The sequence below is a fragment of the Bipolaris sorokiniana genome (assembly GCF_000338995.1).
Source record: "Bipolaris sorokiniana ND90Pr unplaced genomic scaffold COCSAscaffold_3, whole genome shotgun sequence".
In the NCBI taxonomy this organism is placed as follows: domain Eukaryota; kingdom Fungi; phylum Ascomycota; class Dothideomycetes; order Pleosporales; family Pleosporaceae; genus Bipolaris; species Bipolaris sorokiniana.
The window spans coordinates 1,500,851-1,517,622 of record NW_006911897.1 but is presented as its reverse complement, the minus strand read 5'-3'; the positions used below and the strand labels follow the sequence as shown (position 1 = coordinate 1,517,622).

At 51.5% G+C, this 16,772-nt stretch overlaps 7 protein-coding genes across 7 annotated transcripts; 5 read left to right on the top strand and 2 right to left on the bottom strand.

Annotated features, from left to right (window-relative positions):
• Positions 1–249: 249 nt before the first annotated feature.
• Positions 250–2,433, bottom strand: COCSADRAFT_179114 (uncharacterized protein; the record flags this gene model as incomplete). The annotated part of the gene is made up of 4 exons (XM_007698920.1): positions 250–1,964; positions 2,017–2,147; positions 2,198–2,262; positions 2,317–2,433. The coding sequence occupies 4 exons, from the start codon at positions 2,431–2,433 to the stop codon at positions 496–498; spliced, it is 1,782 nt and encodes a 593-aa protein (XP_007697110.1). The 3' UTR covers positions 250–495.
• Positions 2,434–2,895: 462 nt separating this feature from the next.
• Positions 2,896–4,356, top strand: COCSADRAFT_111221 (uncharacterized protein). The gene is made up of 2 exons (XM_007698919.1): positions 2,896–3,163; positions 3,217–4,356. Exons 1-2 carry the CDS (start codon positions 3,147–3,149, stop codon positions 4,259–4,261), a joined length of 1,062 nt encoding a protein of 353 aa, XP_007697109.1. The 5' UTR covers positions 2,896–3,146; the 3' UTR covers positions 4,262–4,356.
• A 1-nt stretch (position 4,357) lies between these two features.
• COCSADRAFT_289399 (uncharacterized protein) lies at positions 4,358–5,575 on the top strand. Its single transcript, XM_007698918.1, has one exon. The coding sequence runs from the start codon at positions 4,453–4,455 to the stop codon at positions 5,293–5,295; it is 843 nt and encodes a 280-aa protein (XP_007697108.1). The 5' UTR covers positions 4,358–4,452; the 3' UTR covers positions 5,296–5,575.
• A 1,487-nt stretch (positions 5,576–7,062) lies between these two features.
• COCSADRAFT_197249 (uncharacterized protein) lies at positions 7,063–8,799 on the top strand (the record flags this gene model as incomplete). The annotated part of the gene is made up of 5 exons (XM_007698917.1): positions 7,063–7,104; positions 7,159–7,219; positions 7,274–8,328; positions 8,403–8,569; positions 8,643–8,799. 5 exons carry the CDS (start codon positions 7,063–7,065, stop codon positions 8,797–8,799), a joined length of 1,482 nt encoding a protein of 493 aa, XP_007697107.1.
• On the bottom strand, positions 8,754–12,869 carry COCSADRAFT_136426 (uncharacterized protein). The gene is made up of 6 exons (XM_007698916.1): positions 12,760–12,869; positions 12,540–12,666; positions 12,154–12,483; positions 11,470–12,098; positions 9,550–11,421; positions 8,754–9,501 (listed from the first exon to the last, which is right to left on the bottom strand). Exons 1-6 carry the CDS (start codon positions 12,763–12,765, stop codon positions 8,986–8,988), a joined length of 3,480 nt encoding a protein of 1,159 aa, XP_007697106.1. The 5' UTR covers positions 12,766–12,869; the 3' UTR covers positions 8,754–8,985.
• A 108-nt stretch (positions 12,870–12,977) lies between these two features.
• Positions 12,978–15,678, top strand: COCSADRAFT_289361 (uncharacterized protein). The gene has a single exon (XM_007698915.1). It carries the CDS (start codon positions 13,072–13,074, stop codon positions 15,454–15,456), a length of 2,385 nt encoding a protein of 794 aa, XP_007697105.1. The 5' UTR covers positions 12,978–13,071; the 3' UTR covers positions 15,457–15,678.
• On the top strand, positions 15,678–16,715 carry COCSADRAFT_157831 (uncharacterized protein; the record flags this gene model as incomplete). The annotated part of the gene is made up of 1 exon (XM_007698914.1): positions 15,678–16,715. The coding sequence occupies one exon, from the start codon at positions 15,678–15,680 to the stop codon at positions 16,713–16,715; it is 1,038 nt and encodes a 345-aa protein (XP_007697104.1).
• Positions 16,716–16,772: the final 57 nt, after the last annotated feature.

Genomic DNA, 16,772 nt, shown 5'->3' with positions numbered 1-16,772 from the left:
AACACTGGCTGCGGGCGCTGGGCGGTGCTGGGCGGGCCTGCACGTGTTCAGCCTTGTCGGACGACTGACCTGCTCGGCTGCGACAGACCAAGAGCAGACTTTTCGCCGCCTTCTGCGCCCATGCAGGTACCCAGCCAAGCGAATGTTGCACCCATGGACAGCGTAGTCTACATTCGATCGTCTGCATGGCGCGGCCGGCCGACTATCTATGCAATCAAAGAGACTCGTGCGTGCTTCACTGCGGGGCAGACATCATCAGACGTACCCACAAGGACGACCAACGGCTTGATTGCATATGTTGGGCATCGCTATCGGCCTAGACATGCATGCAGCATACATACATAGGTACATACATACATAAGTCTGCTCCTCCTACCGCTCGCCTCAACGTCAGACGCCATGATCCTTGCCGGCCCAGCCCAATAGTACATTCTGCTTTTATCGCGCAAACCTGGCCCAACGCTGTCCTTGCAGCCAACGGCGGCGTGCCATCCATCATCTTCCCAGCTCACGCTTGATCCGCGCCGCCGCTGATGTCGGAGCCGGCTCAGGCCACGAGTCGACAGCATCCTCAACTTCCTCCAAGAACGACGTGCTGTTGTGTACCGTGGTGCCCCCAAGTACAACGCGGACGCCTGGCGAACTAGCATTGACCTGCGCCACCATCTTGGCCTCTTCGTATGTCGTTCCCCCTACCATGAAGATGATGATATCCTGCGGCTTGTCCTTGGTCGATCCCCCACCCTCTACGAATGGGTACACTTGCTGGCTCAAGCGGCCTTTGATCAGGTCCTGCAGCGTCGCTTCCAAGCGGGGCGAGTGCTGCGTGTAGACATTCTCCACGCCCTTTAAGCCTTTTAGTCGGTCTCGTGCACCGCCAAAGAAGGAGCCGGCCTGGAACAAATCAGGGACACCCCCTGCCCCAGTCGTCACTTGCAGCGAGTCGTGATAGGCCATGAGCTTTGTGATCAGGTTGATGCGCTGCCGTGACAGTCCTCCCGCGACAGCAAGCAGATCAAGCAGCATAGCTGTCGAGTTGGACGACGTCTTGGAATACCGTAACGCATAAATGGCAACAAGCCGCAGCTTGTTGTTGGCCGGCACGTTCGGATCCTGTATTATCTTCTGTAGTGACTTGACGTCGTTGGAGTGGTTGTCTGTGCATGCCAGACTTTGCTCGAGCTCACTAATGTCCAGCAGGCTCTCCTCTCCAACCCGCCTACTCAGCTCTCCAACCAGTGTGACGTGTTTTGTAACATTACTTGAGAGCTTTCGGAACTCTGGAAAGTCTTCAATGAAGCGCTTCATATCTGCTATTGAGTCGAGCTTCTGAGACCCTTGCTGCTTGGACGCAAACTGCTCGACATACTCCTTGGCATTCTGACCCAAATCGCCAAAATTGAGGTACATGTTCTTTTTGAAAAAAGGGTCTTGTTCTTGCGATAACACAATTTCCTTGAGCTCGGGCCGTATGTCAGGCACGTCGCGCAGGTCAACCCTTCCGTTGTGTATGCCGAGCAGTTCGTGCACCATTGCCTGGTACGTCCATTGCGTTAGCAGTGGTGTGACGGGATCGTCCCTCCGGTCGACTATTAGGAGAATGGGCGGTGTGTCTGTCTTGCGGAAATCGAACAACTGATCCTCTTGGGTCATGTGGTATCGGACCTCGGTCGCTAGCTTCTTCACAAGCAGACTGTTCTTTTGATACCTGATCAAGGGCTTCTTTTTGAGCGCCAATAGAAGCGCCATGACAGCCTCAGTCGATCGCTGCAATGAGTTCTGGTTCCAGGCGTCTGGGCTGGTGCTCCATATGCGATGGTCGGGAAAGCCGAGGCCAAGGGACATGAGGTCGGGGTTGATTACAAGGAAGTCTGCAAAATATTCCTGGACAGCACGAACAACCTCATGGTCGTCTGCTTCAGCAAGGCGCTCGAGGGAGGATTTCTTGATAATGTTGCTAAAGTCTGTTGGTGTCAGCAACTGCCCCTAGGTCTGAGCCCCGCGTAGGAAACGCACATATGTTGTATTCGCCATACTTGGGCTCCCGCAGCTCTTCAATCAGGCTCTGGATGGACTCGGGCGAGGGACGTACGAAGCACAAACAGCGAAGATGTCGCATCTTCTCGCGCTTCTGGTTGTCCAGACGGCTACCGCAGCATTAGCCATGTATCGCGTCATGGGTCGCGGGGAGCGGTACTCGGTAAGGTAAACCTCATGATTGAGGAGAGCGGACTGCGTCGTCGCTGTCGACAGAATCGAGACCTATACCATGTAAGCTTCTACCACGTAGCTACCCGGCAGAGGAGACAAACCCACAGTCTCGTTGTCGAGCAGGAGGATCTTCATCTTGGCCGCGGAGGTGCCAGTTGCCGCACTGTCTCCGGCTGACACCATTTTGGTGATATAGCCGGAGACGGCTTGAATGACGTCCATGAGGGCGAGTGCTTGCTCTTCGCGGTTCAAAGGGGCTCTGATTAATCTTCACGTTGCTGTTCAGCAAAGTCGTGGTGTTGCGCGCTCTTCCATGGTGACGCGGTTGTGGCTCAAGCTAGGACGTGGCTTGAGCGCAACCCCAGGTACGTACGTACAATACAGTACAGTACTACATACAGTACACTATCCATGGACACTGCAGCCAACGACCCCCACCAACATCCTCTTCGGTATTCTCTCGGACCGCGGAACAGGTACATGGAAATTCCTAGAAACAGAATCTGTATTTTTGCATCATATCATGGATTGCGTGATCTTTTCTTGGGATAATATGCACATTGTCCAAGGTGAACCCCACCACCATTGGGCACTTCACTGCGATCATGTGACAGTACCATACCATCTCCTTCCCGTGTCCACATCACCCCGCACGGGGGATTTTATATGCATACAGGCCAAGATCTTACAAAGACACTGAGGGCATTAACTATCTCAGCTGTAGGTAAGCAAATTGCTCGTAGTCGACAATCTCCTCTCTGCTTGATAATCAATCAGGAGCTCATGTTGCAAATCCACGAATCGGTGACGTCGTTCAGGAAAGCTATATAAACCTGACTGTGACATGAATTCATCAGCATACATCAAATACCTACATTTATCCTCCTCCTCCAATACTTACCTTACACGACACAAGCACTACAGAGCTATTCAACATGCCAAAACTCTTCATGTATTTACCATACCTATGAGCCTGACATGGGATGTTTGCTGACAAACCTCAAGCACCGGCGCAACTGGCTACATTGGAGGCGACGCCCTCTATGCCATTGCAAATACCTACCCCGATCTCGAAATTGCCGCCCTGGTCCGCAATAGCGATAAAGGCGCCAAGGTCGCAGCACAATACCCCAAGACTCGCCTCGTTTATGGCACGCTCGACAGTACTGACCTCCTTTCCGAGGAAGCTTCAAATGCAGACATTGTTCTTCATTGTGCTGATTGCGACCACCTGGCTTCTGCCCAGGCACTGGTTGCTGGCCTTGCTCGCAATGGGCGAAAATCTTATCTCATCCACACCTCTGGCACCGGCATACTTGCATTTGCCGATTTTGACGAAAATACCTACGGCATTGCCAGAGAAAAGGTCTATGATGATTGGGACAACATCACTGAAGTCACCTCTCTCCCGGATACCGCTATCCATCGCAATGTTGACAAAGTTATCCTGGGCTCCCACGAGGCATCGTCGGGCAACATCCAGTCGGCCATCGTTTGCCCTCCCTGCATCTATGGTCCTGGACGCGGACCTGATAACAAGCGCAGCGTGCAAGCGTACGACATGACTGAGGCCGTATTGAAGCGAATGAAAGGTTTCGTCGTAGGGGAGGGAAAGAATCGATGGACCGAGGTGCACGTCCAAGATCTCAGCGAAGTGTTTCTCGCCCTTGTAACAGCGGCTCTGTCGCCTGATGGCGGCAAGGCTACCTGGAATCAAGAAGGATACTATTTTGCAGAGAACGGTGAATTCTACTGGGGTGACATTGGACGCAAGATTGCCGACATTGCCTTCAAGAACAAACTCATCAACCACGAGGGAATTGATAATGTGAGCAAAGATGAAGCGGATCAAATGAGACCAGCCGGTAGTTACCTCTGGGGCACCAACTCCCTTTGCAAGGCTATCAGAGCTAGGAAGCTGTTTGGGTGGACGCCTAAACAAAAGAGTCTCTCTGACCTCTTGCCAGAGATTGTCGATGATGAAGCCAAGCTGCTGGGTCGTATTCGGCAGCACGCTGAGGAGGCGGCTGAAGGGCGTATTCTAAAGTAGATGTAGCTGGTGCAGAATAGTCGAAATTGTTCAAGTTCACCATGACATGAGCCTCGGCAAAACTGCTCGAACTTACGTCATGCATTTCAACCTCCAAATGCTTTGTCTTCTCTAACCTCTTGAATCTGGATCACCGGAACTTCATCTCTGCGCATGTAATATTCGAAGCCGATCCCAACATATAAATCAAAATGCCTCTCTGCACGCTGCACTTACTGGCGCTCCACGCCACAACGCCAAACTATGTCTTGACATTTCTTTCCACGCTCAAAGCAACCGACGTCTCGCCTCTAGTCGTATCCCATGTCGTCCGCTGGATCATTCTCCCGTCTAAGCTCTCAACCGAACACCTCCTCGCTCGAAACATCCACTGGGACCTCCTCCTCATCTTGCCTTCCACAGACGTTCTGCCGTCAAATCTCACCAACCTCATCGAGCATCACTGGAGCGTGGCAGCCGGTGTACCGTCACGCTTAATCAACGATTTTGGCTCAAAGAACAACAAACTTCTACATCCAGATCCCCAAACGGTACCTGCGCTTCAACAAAATGTCAAAGAGAAAACGACACAATCGAGTCAAAGTTTGGAATTGAGCGAGGAGCTGGACATGTGGATTCAATCCTTTGTCAACAGCGGTTCCAAAGAAGCAAAAGGCGCGGTCTCAATGTTCAATCTGCTTGCTTTCAACCCTGGTATGAAGGAAGAGTATCTCAAATACGGCACTGCGTTTGCACGTTCTATTGGCTCTAGGCACGGCGGTAACGCAAAGATTGTCGGGAATGTCACGCACGTCAAGGGCGCACCTGTCGATAGGACATCCGCAAATTCCATCGGCAACGATGACTGGGATGAGATTGCGCTAGCGCATTATCCCAGTATACTGCATTTCAGGGACATGCTGGTTAGTGAGGAGTATCAAGTGGTCAACAAGAGACATCGTGTACCTAGTCTGAAAGATACATGTATTTTGATGACGAGTGAGATTGCGATAGAAGGGATGTTGGAAGAGGGCGTGGGAAAAGCGAGATTGTAGGTACCAAAGCGCTCTATTGCTCTATACACCTATACGAGATGCTATTGAACGGGTGTAGATAGTGTCGAGCCACGAGTCTTACTATGGGGGAGGCGGACTACCTTTGCCTTCACCTTCGCGATGTCGATAGTATAGGAGTGGTAGAATATCTAGGGCTTGAGAGGTGTACTAGAATGATTGAAAACCTATTGAATTGGATGTCCCTTCTACTGTACAGGAAGCCTTGCTCTTATATCAGGGTTTGGGTGACAATAGTTTTGCTCAGGATTGCTTGTAGCCCTGTACACCGGCACACTATAACCGATTGGCCTCCACTAACGTATATCCACGTAGACTCACTCAGCCACACCTTGAGTGCAACCATCACCTCAGGGAATACCATCCGCACTCCATTACCGGAACACCTTCCTTTATGCAATGTCTTGCATGCTCAACTTACATAGTGTTTGATCGCGTGTTACACAGTTGGACTATTGAGCGCATTGATAGGGGGACGTCCAACTTGAAATATTGGTGCTCCACTATATCCAAGGAATCCCACCGTCCGTTCCTCCGACCGACTAGAGGGAATTTTCCCACATTAGAGTAGGGTCGCAGTCGGATCAAGGAAAAATCTGGACCCGCGACTTTCTTGTAGATCACTTTTCGTAAAACCTGCGAATTAGGCGGGTGGACTTGTCGTGTGATCTACATAGCAGTCGGGTTCCTCTGGCGTCTTGGCATACCCCCCGTTACGTAGTGCCTGCATACATGAAGTTCAATAACTGAAAGATCGAAAATACGATTATTCTTAATGACCAAACTTTTGGTTCAACCGGACGTTTGTCGTGTATGTAGCTTTGGGGGGGGACTGGCTCTTGCCAAGCCGTAGATCATGCTATACATAATCTCCCTTCCTTTTTGGTTTGGTGCATCTGTATCTTGTCTGTCACGCAGATCCTTCCGGACGAATTAAAGGACGGCCTTGGAACATCACACTAGCCTGGGGGTGTTGTTGGTAAGCGACTATGCTATGGAATACTAAAAATGGACCTGCTGATTTCCCGCACTTGTTCCTTTGTCTACAATTTGTTGCTGCATATTACAAATATTGGTCAAAATAAGTTCTGCTGAAGCTAACTTGAGACCACAAATGATCAAGACTACGAGCGTGATTACCAACTATGAGTATCCTCTTTTCCTCATTTGAAATGAGCAGATCACTCTTTTTTCTTTCTCTGAGAGAATCAGGTATAATCCCTGAAACACATTGCTCAACATCCAACCCACTGGGAAACTTGCCTCTCCTGACTGCTTCAGTCACTACTTACGTCATCATGTGACAAGTCGTACGTATGTGCACTACCGACAAAAGATGCCACTTTTTGAAAAAGAAACACAGCCTCAGAACTAACCTAAGTAGGTTCTTAACTTGCAACTGTGGAGCCCTGGTATACCTAGTGTGCGTAATAATTTGAGCAAGTGCGCAAGGGGTAGATCTACATCCGCGACCCCCCGATGCTCCGCGTTTTCAACAAACAACGCATGGCCAACAATCGGCGACCCTTAACGATGTCAAAGCACCCATGGTAATTCTAAGCGAGTACATATAACATTGCCAGATGGCCCCCTCTATTACAGCTATCGTCCTTCTTCAAAGACCTCAAGGGCATTTGGCAGAATCTACATAACTACCAGCCCTCACTCTTGCTACGTTGAGTCTGTAGTTTTTTTTCAACTCTACTATAAAATTATTCCAGGGTTACTGCACACCCTTTGACATCCCAGATGGGGAACATACTGCTCCTTGTGGGCTCGATTATTGGAGGCGTCAGTACAACCCTTCTGCACTTTGCCTTTCGGACTTGCTAAGTAGATGCCCAGGTCATCCTTCAATTCTTGCTTCTTGCAATCTACAATGTCTTCTTTCATCCTTGCCGTAAATGTAAGAGATCATTTCTACTTCCCATACAGTGCTTTTGCTAACTTACAATCAAAGTCCCCGGCCCAAAGATCGCTGCAGCTACTGGATTTTTTTACCATTACAAATGTCTAAAGGGCGAGGAAGTTGCATGGGAGACGGAAATGCACAAAAAGTACGGAGAAGTTGTCCGCCTTGCACCTGATCGATTGTCTTTCGTGACAGCCGGAGCCTGGAGAGACATTGCTGGCACCTCAGTTGGGAAACGCCTTGAGAATCGGAAGGACCTGTCAGCGATTCCATCAAACATCAAAGGCATACGATCTTTGGCCTCGGAACATAGGTCAGAAGTCCACAGGCCGCGACGAAGAATTTATCAGAACGCGTTTAGCGATAAAGCCTTGAAGAAACAAGAGCCCTTGATTCTCGGCTATGTCAACTTGCTCGTCAAGGTTATCAAGGAAGCTGGCACAAACGACTCAATCAGCAAAGTGGACATCCAGAAGCTGCTCAACTGCTGTACGTTTGACGTGATGGCAGACTTGACATTCGGGGAGCCTCTCGGTCTACTCGAGCAATCCGAGTTGAGTCCATGGGTCGCACAGATCTTTGGCAACATAAGAATTGGTTCGATTAAACGCGTCTCCCTTGAGTACCCAATCATGGAGCATTTAATCAAAGCCATTACACCCAAGTCTCTCAAAGCCGCAGCAATGACACACTACGACTACTCTGCCCTGCGCGTCGAGAAGCGACTCGCAAAGGGAGTCGACATTGGCAAACCGGATATCTGGTCGCTGGTCATGACCAAGAATGAGCAGAACGAGATACCAAAAGAGATCATGATGGCAGACGCTATGACATTCATGATCGCGGGAACAGAGACGACGGCTTCGACACTCAGCGTCCTCTTCTACCTCTGCCTAACGCATCCAGAGCAGATGCAAAGGCTCCAAGCAGAAGTACGTGCTCTGCGCGAGGACGAATTGACTCTTGATACATTGCACCACCTACCTTTCATGACCGCATGTCTCAAGGAGAGTCTACGGGTCCACCCCGTCGTTCCCATTCCTATATTCCGCAAGACTCCACAGGGCGGCAACGCCATCGACGGACAATGGATCCCAGAAAATGTAAGCAAAATTTGTGGAAAATCCGAAACTGGACTTTTTGCTTCTGTTCTAACCTATGTAACTACAAAAATCAGACTCGCGTCGCAGTCTCTCAATTCGCAGCCTACCACCACAGCACCAACTTCAAAGACGCAGATTCCTTCATTCCTGAGCGCTGGCTCCCTGGCACTGGCTACGATAGCGACCACAAAGACGCTTTCCAACCCTTCTCGCTTGGACCGCGCAACTGTATCGGGCAAAAGTAAGTTTTCGAGAAAATCAGTAAAGACGAGAATGAGGGGGGGTTTTTTTTCGCTAACGCCGATTCATTACAGTCTTGCGAATCACGAGATGCGCATCATTCTTGCGAAACTCTTATGGAATTTTGATTTCGAATTGTGCGAGGAGAGTCGGAGCTGGATCAACCAAAAGGTCTATCTCCTGTGGGATAAGCCCCCGCTTATTGTCAAGGCGAGGTATATCAGGGGTTGAGATTAGTTGGGTGCCCTTTTGCCTTCCCACGACTTTGGACACTGCAGATGCTGGTTCACGAAGAAGAATTTGTCTTTCGGTCACACTTCGTTTGATATTGGGTCTACAGGCACTACTACCTGGTACGGTCGCAATCGATAGTAGCGATGAGTTATCAAGCCTATCAGGCATATGTATTAAAATAAGCTACAGCACAAAGCCGCCAGTATTTACACTTTTCCAACTTCGCATAGGATGCGTATCTTCGAGTTCCACACACCACCAGAGAACTTCCTTTGTCTTTTCGATCTGTCCGCTCTCCTCGTAAGCTCTGGCCAACGCGTACCATGCCTCCGAGTAGTCCCAGCCAGCGCCAAGTTTCGTGAGGGTTGAGAGCAGCCCAAAAGCACGATCACGCGCTGCAAGACGAGTCAAAGCGGGCGGAGAGAGCTGATTTTCAGCCGAAGGGGTATGGGAGGTAAGATATTGCGACTTTGTCATGGACTGACTAGTTTGAATGGAAGCGGCCGTGGTTGGCCGAGACGGAGACAGTGCGACTGCAGCATCGACCGGCTCCAGAGGTATACTCTCATTGTAGATATCCAAAAGTATGTTTGATAAACCCACGATGCCTTCAGGATGATCGGGAAAATGCTGTAGAGCTCGTTCAAAGTCTGCGCGAGCCTCATGGGGCATCGATTGAGCAACGAGTAGCTCTCCTCGCTGATCGGAATTAGCGAATATTCTAGGATAACGGGGTTCATCACTTACCGTAGCAAATACGTCGGCCCATAGCTCTTCCACACTTTTTCCACCGCCCCACCCCTTGTCTGCAAGCGCTTTTGCTGTGGCTGACTCCACAGATACCTCTGCCTCAAATGTTTCCACCAACTTCAATGCCTCTGTGACAGCTTCTCTTGCGTCTTGGAACATATGTGCCCTTGCATATAGCCGTGAAATGAAGATCCATATACTGACCAGTAATGAGACTTTTTGTCGACGCTCTTGGATCTTCGAAAAGTAAGGATCAGAAGGCACATAGTCTGCACGTGGCAGTGCAGAAGGCAAGCGCATATCTTGCCTAGGTGGGTGGTCGTGCGCTAGCGGTGGAGCGGAATGGTCGAGATTATGAGGGATAGATCGTAGCGGTCTCTCTCCGTTCTCATTGGATTTTCTGGAGACATTAGGTAGAGCAGAGCCATCAACCACAGTTTCTGGAAGCGGTGGAACTCCTTGGGCTAGATCGGTCTCTGGGATAGAGGCTTTGCCAAGACTAGCTGAACGTGAACGCCGTTTCTGCAATTTGCTCGCAGTTCGCGTAACGCCAACCTGTCCATCCTCATGTTTGTGATGAAAGAGATGATGTCGATGGTGGGAATTGGGATCTGCCGCAGATTCATTGTTGGTCACTTGGATAGCTGGAGCCTGATCTGGCTGTGTGGTGGCTGTTTTAGAGCTGACAGCGGATGCGTTGCGAGCGGCATTGTCTTGCTGTGCCCTGACCGAGCCTCTCCCCCGAAAGATGCTCCCTCGCCCGGTACCAATTGCAGTTTTGGGTGGCGCCAAAGCTGCAGGAGGAGTTGGCGGCTTGATCACATCTACCGTGGGGTTGCCGAAAAGCCGACCATATAACGCCAGCAATTCATCGCACCCATCTACCGCTGCAGTGGCACCATCTGTGATTTCGAGAAGCGCCAACTGCGTCATCTTAATCTGCAAAATATTGCTCTTCTCAAATCGCTCCATGCGATCCACGACGCCCGAGTCGGGGCTATCTTGGCCGACGGCATCATTCAGATGCTCACTACGGTAGGCGCCCGAGTCGCCACGGCCGAACATAACGGTAGGATCACCAAATTGCTCGAAAGCCGCTTCGCAAGCTCGCTCGGCCGCAGCAAAATCAGATCGCGATGTCAGCAATAAAGCAAGAAGGTGCCATACTGGCATCAGCTTGCGCTCTCGGCCAAACTCGCTGGTGATACCATCGGAAAGCACTCCATCAGTACTGATCGCGGTACCTTTAGCGACTGAGGACAAGGCACGTTTGGCAATCTTGATTGCGCCTGGAATGTCTCGCACTTCTGCTAGCACCAAGGCTAGCGCGTAAAGAGCCTCCACGTTGTTCTCGTCGCCAAGCTGTGGTGAGAGCGCCTTGCGAAGGTACTGTACAGCTTTGGTTTGGATGCTTGAACGTGTTTCAACATCGTAAGTAAGCCGCGCCCAATGAGCCTGGCTCACGCCGATGGCGCAGTATGCTGCTGCCAGAGCCATGGGCTCAACCACTGGTTCTGCCGAGGCAACAGAGGCGTCACCCTTTGCCGCACGACGATGTTCTGCCTGTTCCAACCAGTGCTCGATACTGTGGCCAATCTCGAGCGCCTTTTCGGCCTCCTTCTTAGATCCCCATCGGCAAAGCATCCTAATGGCTTCTGCTGACGTTCGCAAGACGGTGCCGTCATCGTCTATACCTGCTTCGGGTTCCCCGCTCTTTTCCGCTCGGTCCTTGTTCCGCTGGATGATCTCCACGTAAGCATCGTAGGCTTTGTAGGCCAACTCAGGCTCGGCGAGCGATGCGTGGACGACAAACATGTTGCGCAGTATTTGGGTAGAGTGATATGTCTTGGTGGCTGCTCGATAGAGAATCTAAATAGTGTTAGTACCGTTGAGCAAAATTGTTCGTTGGACACTCACATCAAGTACACCTCGAGCAACGCCCTCCTTGCCTCCTTCACCAAGATCCTCGTCGGACCATGTTGGGCCACAGAGCAGGCGCCAGTTGTCCATGACAGAGTCCACCCATGATTCAACTTCGTGATTGGTTTCGCTGGCCTTGGGAAAATTTGTCTCCTTGATCAAAAGATTTTCATAGATGGTTTCCACTCGCTTGAGTTCTGCTCGCTGCCGCAATCGTATGTCGGAGCGAGGGTTTGAAGAAGGCTTCTCTGCAATGACGGGCGTAGAATCAGGCTCGTACGGAAGGTTTCGATGCAGAATGATGGAGAGCGAGTCGTAATATGCTTTCCATGCCAGTCGTCGGTGCTGTGCCGAATCGGCTATGTCGGTTGTATTGTTTTTGGACGAGGCATCCCAGAACTTGGCCCAGTACCGGTACGTTCGGAGGGCATCGAAGGCGGTGACGTTTTCGCCAGTGCTCGTAGACTGGTCGGACAACTGGCAGAGACGGACTATGGAATGTTCACCCCACATGTGGAATTGGGCGGATTCGGTGCTGGGTGTGATGGCGCTGGACAGCCATGGCATTATGGATGAGTAGGCCGTGAGTGCCTCGCCGACTGCGCCTGTCTTTTCGAGAGCGGAACCTGTACCACGTCAGACCCGGGGTTTGTTTCTGGGAAGGAAAGGCGTTGCATGTACCTCTAATGTATGAGCCCTTTACCAAGCAGACCCGGGACCATCCATGTAGCGAGCCTCCTGCCTCGCTCGACAGCTCTGTTGCAACGACTCCAAAGTCCTTTGGAAGTCGTGATACGGCCTGAGCAAGCTCATCAAGTACGTAGTGTGTCCATGCAATACACACGGTGGCCTGGAAGACATCTTGGTCGTGGCTGCTGTCCTCGTCGATGGCGGCAAGCAGCGAGGGGACAATCTGCGACAGCCCAGCAGAGGAGGTCGAGGAGGCAGTCGAGGGGCGCTGGGTACTATAGGCAGCTATCTGTGTTTCGGAGCGGGCTGTAACGGTGAGGCCTTGATCCGACGTTAACCCTCAATCACAGCATGTAAAGGGAACAGGTTTTGCTGACACTTCCGGTGCGGTGCGTGTTTCTCTACCTTCCTGCACAGCTCAGGCACATCGGCCCATCGTCCAGCACATCTGGCCTCGTCCAATTGCTGGATGTAGCGCTTCGCTTTCTCGTTCTCAGGGGCGTTCTGTGCTACTGTAAGCTATGGGCGCAGAGAAATGACGTTGCGCTGGAAGTGGCTGCTCCCTGGGCACACAAAGCAATATGGCGGGCAACATACCACCATGGTTTTAAATATATGCCTTTGGCACTACGCAAGGTCGCGATACATGCACAGTCATGTTCGAGTAGCAATATTCCTTGCGACCGCGGCGGCCATGGCCATCCACATGTCACAGACCGACTGCAGCTCTGGTCCCACCCAGCCGGATTAGCCCCCCATCCCTGTCGCCTTAGCGCTTCACGGGCCGACGCGACCGCCGAGGTCCAAACTTTTTTGTTGCCATTGAATTGACTTGATACTATTCCAACAATCCAGCTCAAAAGAGAAGAGCTGGATTATCTATTCCGGACACGGCAGACATAGCTCGTCATGGCGCCCCTTGCTGCAGAACTCGCAACGCTGCGAGCGCTCAGCTTCCGCATCTCATCTACACCAACTTCCCAACTTCCCCAGCACGTGCCTGCAATAGCTGCATCCTTGGCCTCGTGTAGGACTATTCTTTCGTCGCCCCAGGCTTCAGGCACAAAAGCCACGTCCTCCGAATATTCTGTCGCCGTCCACAAGTACCGCACTCTCCTGTCTACTCTTCTTCAAGATCGCACTCCTCACGGAAGATGGTGCGCCATTGTCTTGATCAAAGCGACCATCGAAGTTGGAGGTTGGGAAACTTTGCAAAAGAGTCTGCCCTGGGTTCGCGGTCTCTTGGGATTCCTCAATAAGCCGGACCCACCATCCTCAAAGAAACTGTGCATCATCACCCTGACACGCATCTTTTTCTTGACGAGGGAATATCCGACGCTAGTTCGCGAAATTACCACCCCATCTCTGACACCTTTCGTACAAGCGGGACTACAAATAGCCAGTACGGCTAATGTACCGGATTCTCTGCTGTTAACCGTCCTGGAGAGTTTCAGCCAACTGCTACCCCGACATCCCACAGTCTTCCGATCCTACCTCAAACAGCTCCACCCACTCCTAGCCCGCTTGATTGCGCCCACACCGTCCACCAAGCTGAGTCAAGAAGAAATTTCCGGGTTCAGGTATGGGGTTACATCCGATATTGCTGCAGCTGCGCGCCAGCTCTATGCGCAGTTACCTTACTGCGCACCAAAGGGCACTTCTGGTGAGGATTGGACAAAATCCGTCAAAAGTATTGTCAACAGCGCCCACCAAACTGCAGATCATGTCTTCCGTGCGGTAGTGGAAGATTGGCAATCTACTTCCCGTGAAGCACCCTTGGTGAATGGCCGTACCATCAACGATGAAACCCAGGATCTGGAGCCAAGCTCAGGTCTTCCACCTTGGTCGGGCATCTTCGCTGGTGGTGAACGACTGCTGGGACTCATGTATCTCCTGAAAGAGTACATAGAGAGTCCCACCTCAAGCACTGTCTACTTGGACGTCGGTCTGATCGTTGACTTGATCTCGAGGATGCTCTCCATCACCATCCCTGTATCTTCATCCAAAAACTTCCAAAACACTATCCGCCTGAATGCGCAAGTCAGCAAAGAGGAGCGAGAAAACCTCTGGCTTTTGATTCCGGAGATCCATGTTGTTGCCATCGAAGTAATTTTATCGTTAGCACACAGGTCTCAGTCGAGCACAATTGCGTTGGACCCAATCTTGGTTGATCAGCTTGTCTGGGTCTTTAATGCGGAGAGAGACATGGCCCAAGTCAGAACGGCATGTTATGTGGCAACATCAGCTCTTTTGAAGAGATCTGGAGTTGCACTTCATAAGTCTACAGTTGACTCTCTCCTGCCCCTTATCCGATCCTGCTGCGATGACCTGCTTCCCTCAGCTGCAACTATCAATACAGCCAACCATATCTCCAATCGTGCCAAAGCAAATGGCAACGCTCAGCCACAGACGTCCGCAAACGCAGACGCGTTCCTGGGCGGCTCCAAAGAACCCGACAATTCCCTCGACGGTTATACGGGACTGTCCCAAGCCGCCTACAATCTTCTGCCTGTGCTACTCTCGGATATTCGTGCTCAACATCTATCCGACTCCATGCGAGCTCGCCTAGACCGCACTGCAATTCTCGCACAGCACAAGGAGGCTATGGTGGCTAGCGTACTGAACCCTCCGCCAAGCAAGAAGTTTGGTAAGCCTGCAGCAAGCATTCTGCCACTCATGGCTCGGTCATTTTCTGCTGAAAGGGACGTCGAGGGCATGCTGCGGCCACGGATGCCAGTAATCCACTTAGGTGGTCAAGATTTGGATACAGAAGAGGGAGAGGACGACATGGATGTAGAGCACGAGGAAGAGGATGAAGCTGAGCCACAAGCTCCCGAAGAAGTGGCTGATGAATTTGTAGAGGAGAATGCTGGTACCGCAGTGAAAGACTTCGCTATGACAGATGTTCTCCACACTGACGTACCCACACTCATCTCCTCCAGATCGAACTCAGCATTCACAGATTCAGGGAATGCGCTTTTGTCAGAACCCCCGGCGTCTGGTGAAGCAAAGCGTCCAATCGGCAATGAAGGCCCTCATTCTCCTTCGAAGCGTGCAAAACCAAACCAAGATGAGCTGCAGCCTACTCGCACCGCACAGCCTGTTTCCACGGCCACGGCGCCTTCTGAGGACACTCTTATCGATGCGACAGCGTCAGCCACCTCAGATTTCACTGCTACCAATACCGCCTCTGCGATTCCAGAGCTTCCTGGTCCAGGTGAAGGTGACGAGGACAGTGACAGCGATAAGATATCACTAGTGCTTGGACAGGACACTGATGATGACTCGGATTGATAGTAATAGTAATCATACAAACCATGGATCTGCGTGTGCTTTGGATATACAGTGAAATTGTTGGCTACAAACCCTCGTGGTGCACAGACCTTGTCCGCTATCCATAGATTACAATACCACTTCTTGCCCCAGCACTTTCCACCCGTCCAGACTGTTCCACTGATACTTTGGATGCCTACCAGCCCTGCTTGATTCAAGCGCCACATTACAACACTGCCACCATGCCAAAAGCCAGTCGCCCAGCCGTCACTTTTGGAGCGACTACTACAGCGAACTCCAGGAAAATGGTTAAAGTCCTCATTAAACGCACACCCAGAAAAGGCAGTGCAGCCACTTCGCCAGATTCATCTACAACACCGCAACCGCCACGCAAGTACCCATGGGATTCTCATCAAGATGATGTAGTCGTGAACAGCGTCGAAACTCCGAATAAGACAGGACGACTCACTGGTGTAGAGCATTACCTCCAACAGCTCTCTCTAAAGAAAGACTACAAGGACATCTGCACAGATTTCGACGAGTACCGTCGCAACGGGCTGAGAGAGACTGATGCATGGGACCCTAGTGATGAGCAGCCAGACGAAGTTGAGCAAGAGCGATGCAAGCATCGCACTGACTACTCATCCACACGTATCCCACGGCCACCGCCAGTGTATACCGATTACGAACACCAAATCTATACGTGCACGACAACCAACCCCGCGATCTGTCTCGCTATAGCACGCATCGCCCAGCACAACCTCCCCAGCATAAACTTCCAGTCGGCGATCAACCACTTGCCCAACCTTCCCCCCATGGGGCGGCTTCCCAAGCTACAACTCGGCGTTTTGGCAGAAGATATATCCCACGATCAGGGTGAGGACAATGAAGATGTCGTCACCGTACTCTTCTTACCGCGGTTCCATCACGACGGCAGACACGCACTGGGATACTACACTGCCGATCCACCAACAAGCAACTCCGCACAGGACTCTTGGAGGGCATGCATGAAAGATGTGCGACAGATGCTATTCACACCGTGTAAGCTCGAGGACCTGGAGGCGTACGGGTTGATTAGGTATGCGGCCGTTTCCAGAGCCCAAGACGGCATCGAGGCGGGCGATGCATCTGTGCAGAGTATTGGCGCAAGAGGAGGTCGATGGCTTCAGTACGATAGCGTGGAGGATTGGGATGAGCGGAGGGCGGCGTTTCATATCGTGGAGGCGCTTTGGGATAAGCGGATGGGGGTGACGACGGGGTTGGAAGAGTCGTCTCTCTAAGGGACGGATAAGTAGGTGGGGTTTGGATGGGATGTGTCCTGGTCCGGAAACAGATTA

Bases quoted from the DNA above. Each gene is read 5' to 3' on its own strand.
- COCSADRAFT_289399 (XM_007698918.1), top strand. From the start codon at position 4,453: ATGCCTCTCTGCACGCTGCACTTACTGGCGCTCCACGCCACAACGCCA.
- COCSADRAFT_136426 (XM_007698916.1), bottom strand. The intron at 12,099-12,153 runs GTACATGCAACG...GACGTGGTACAG, and splicing joins AAAGGGCTCATACATTAGAG to GTTCCGCTCTCGAAAAGACA. The intron at 11,422-11,469 runs GTGAGTGTCCAA...AACACTATTTAG, and splicing joins TTGCTCGAGGTGTACTTGAT to ATTCTCTATCGAGCAGCCAC.
- COCSADRAFT_289361 (XM_007698915.1), top strand. From the start codon at position 13,072: ATGGCGCCCCTTGCTGCAGAACTCGCAACGCTGCGAGCGCTCAGCTTC.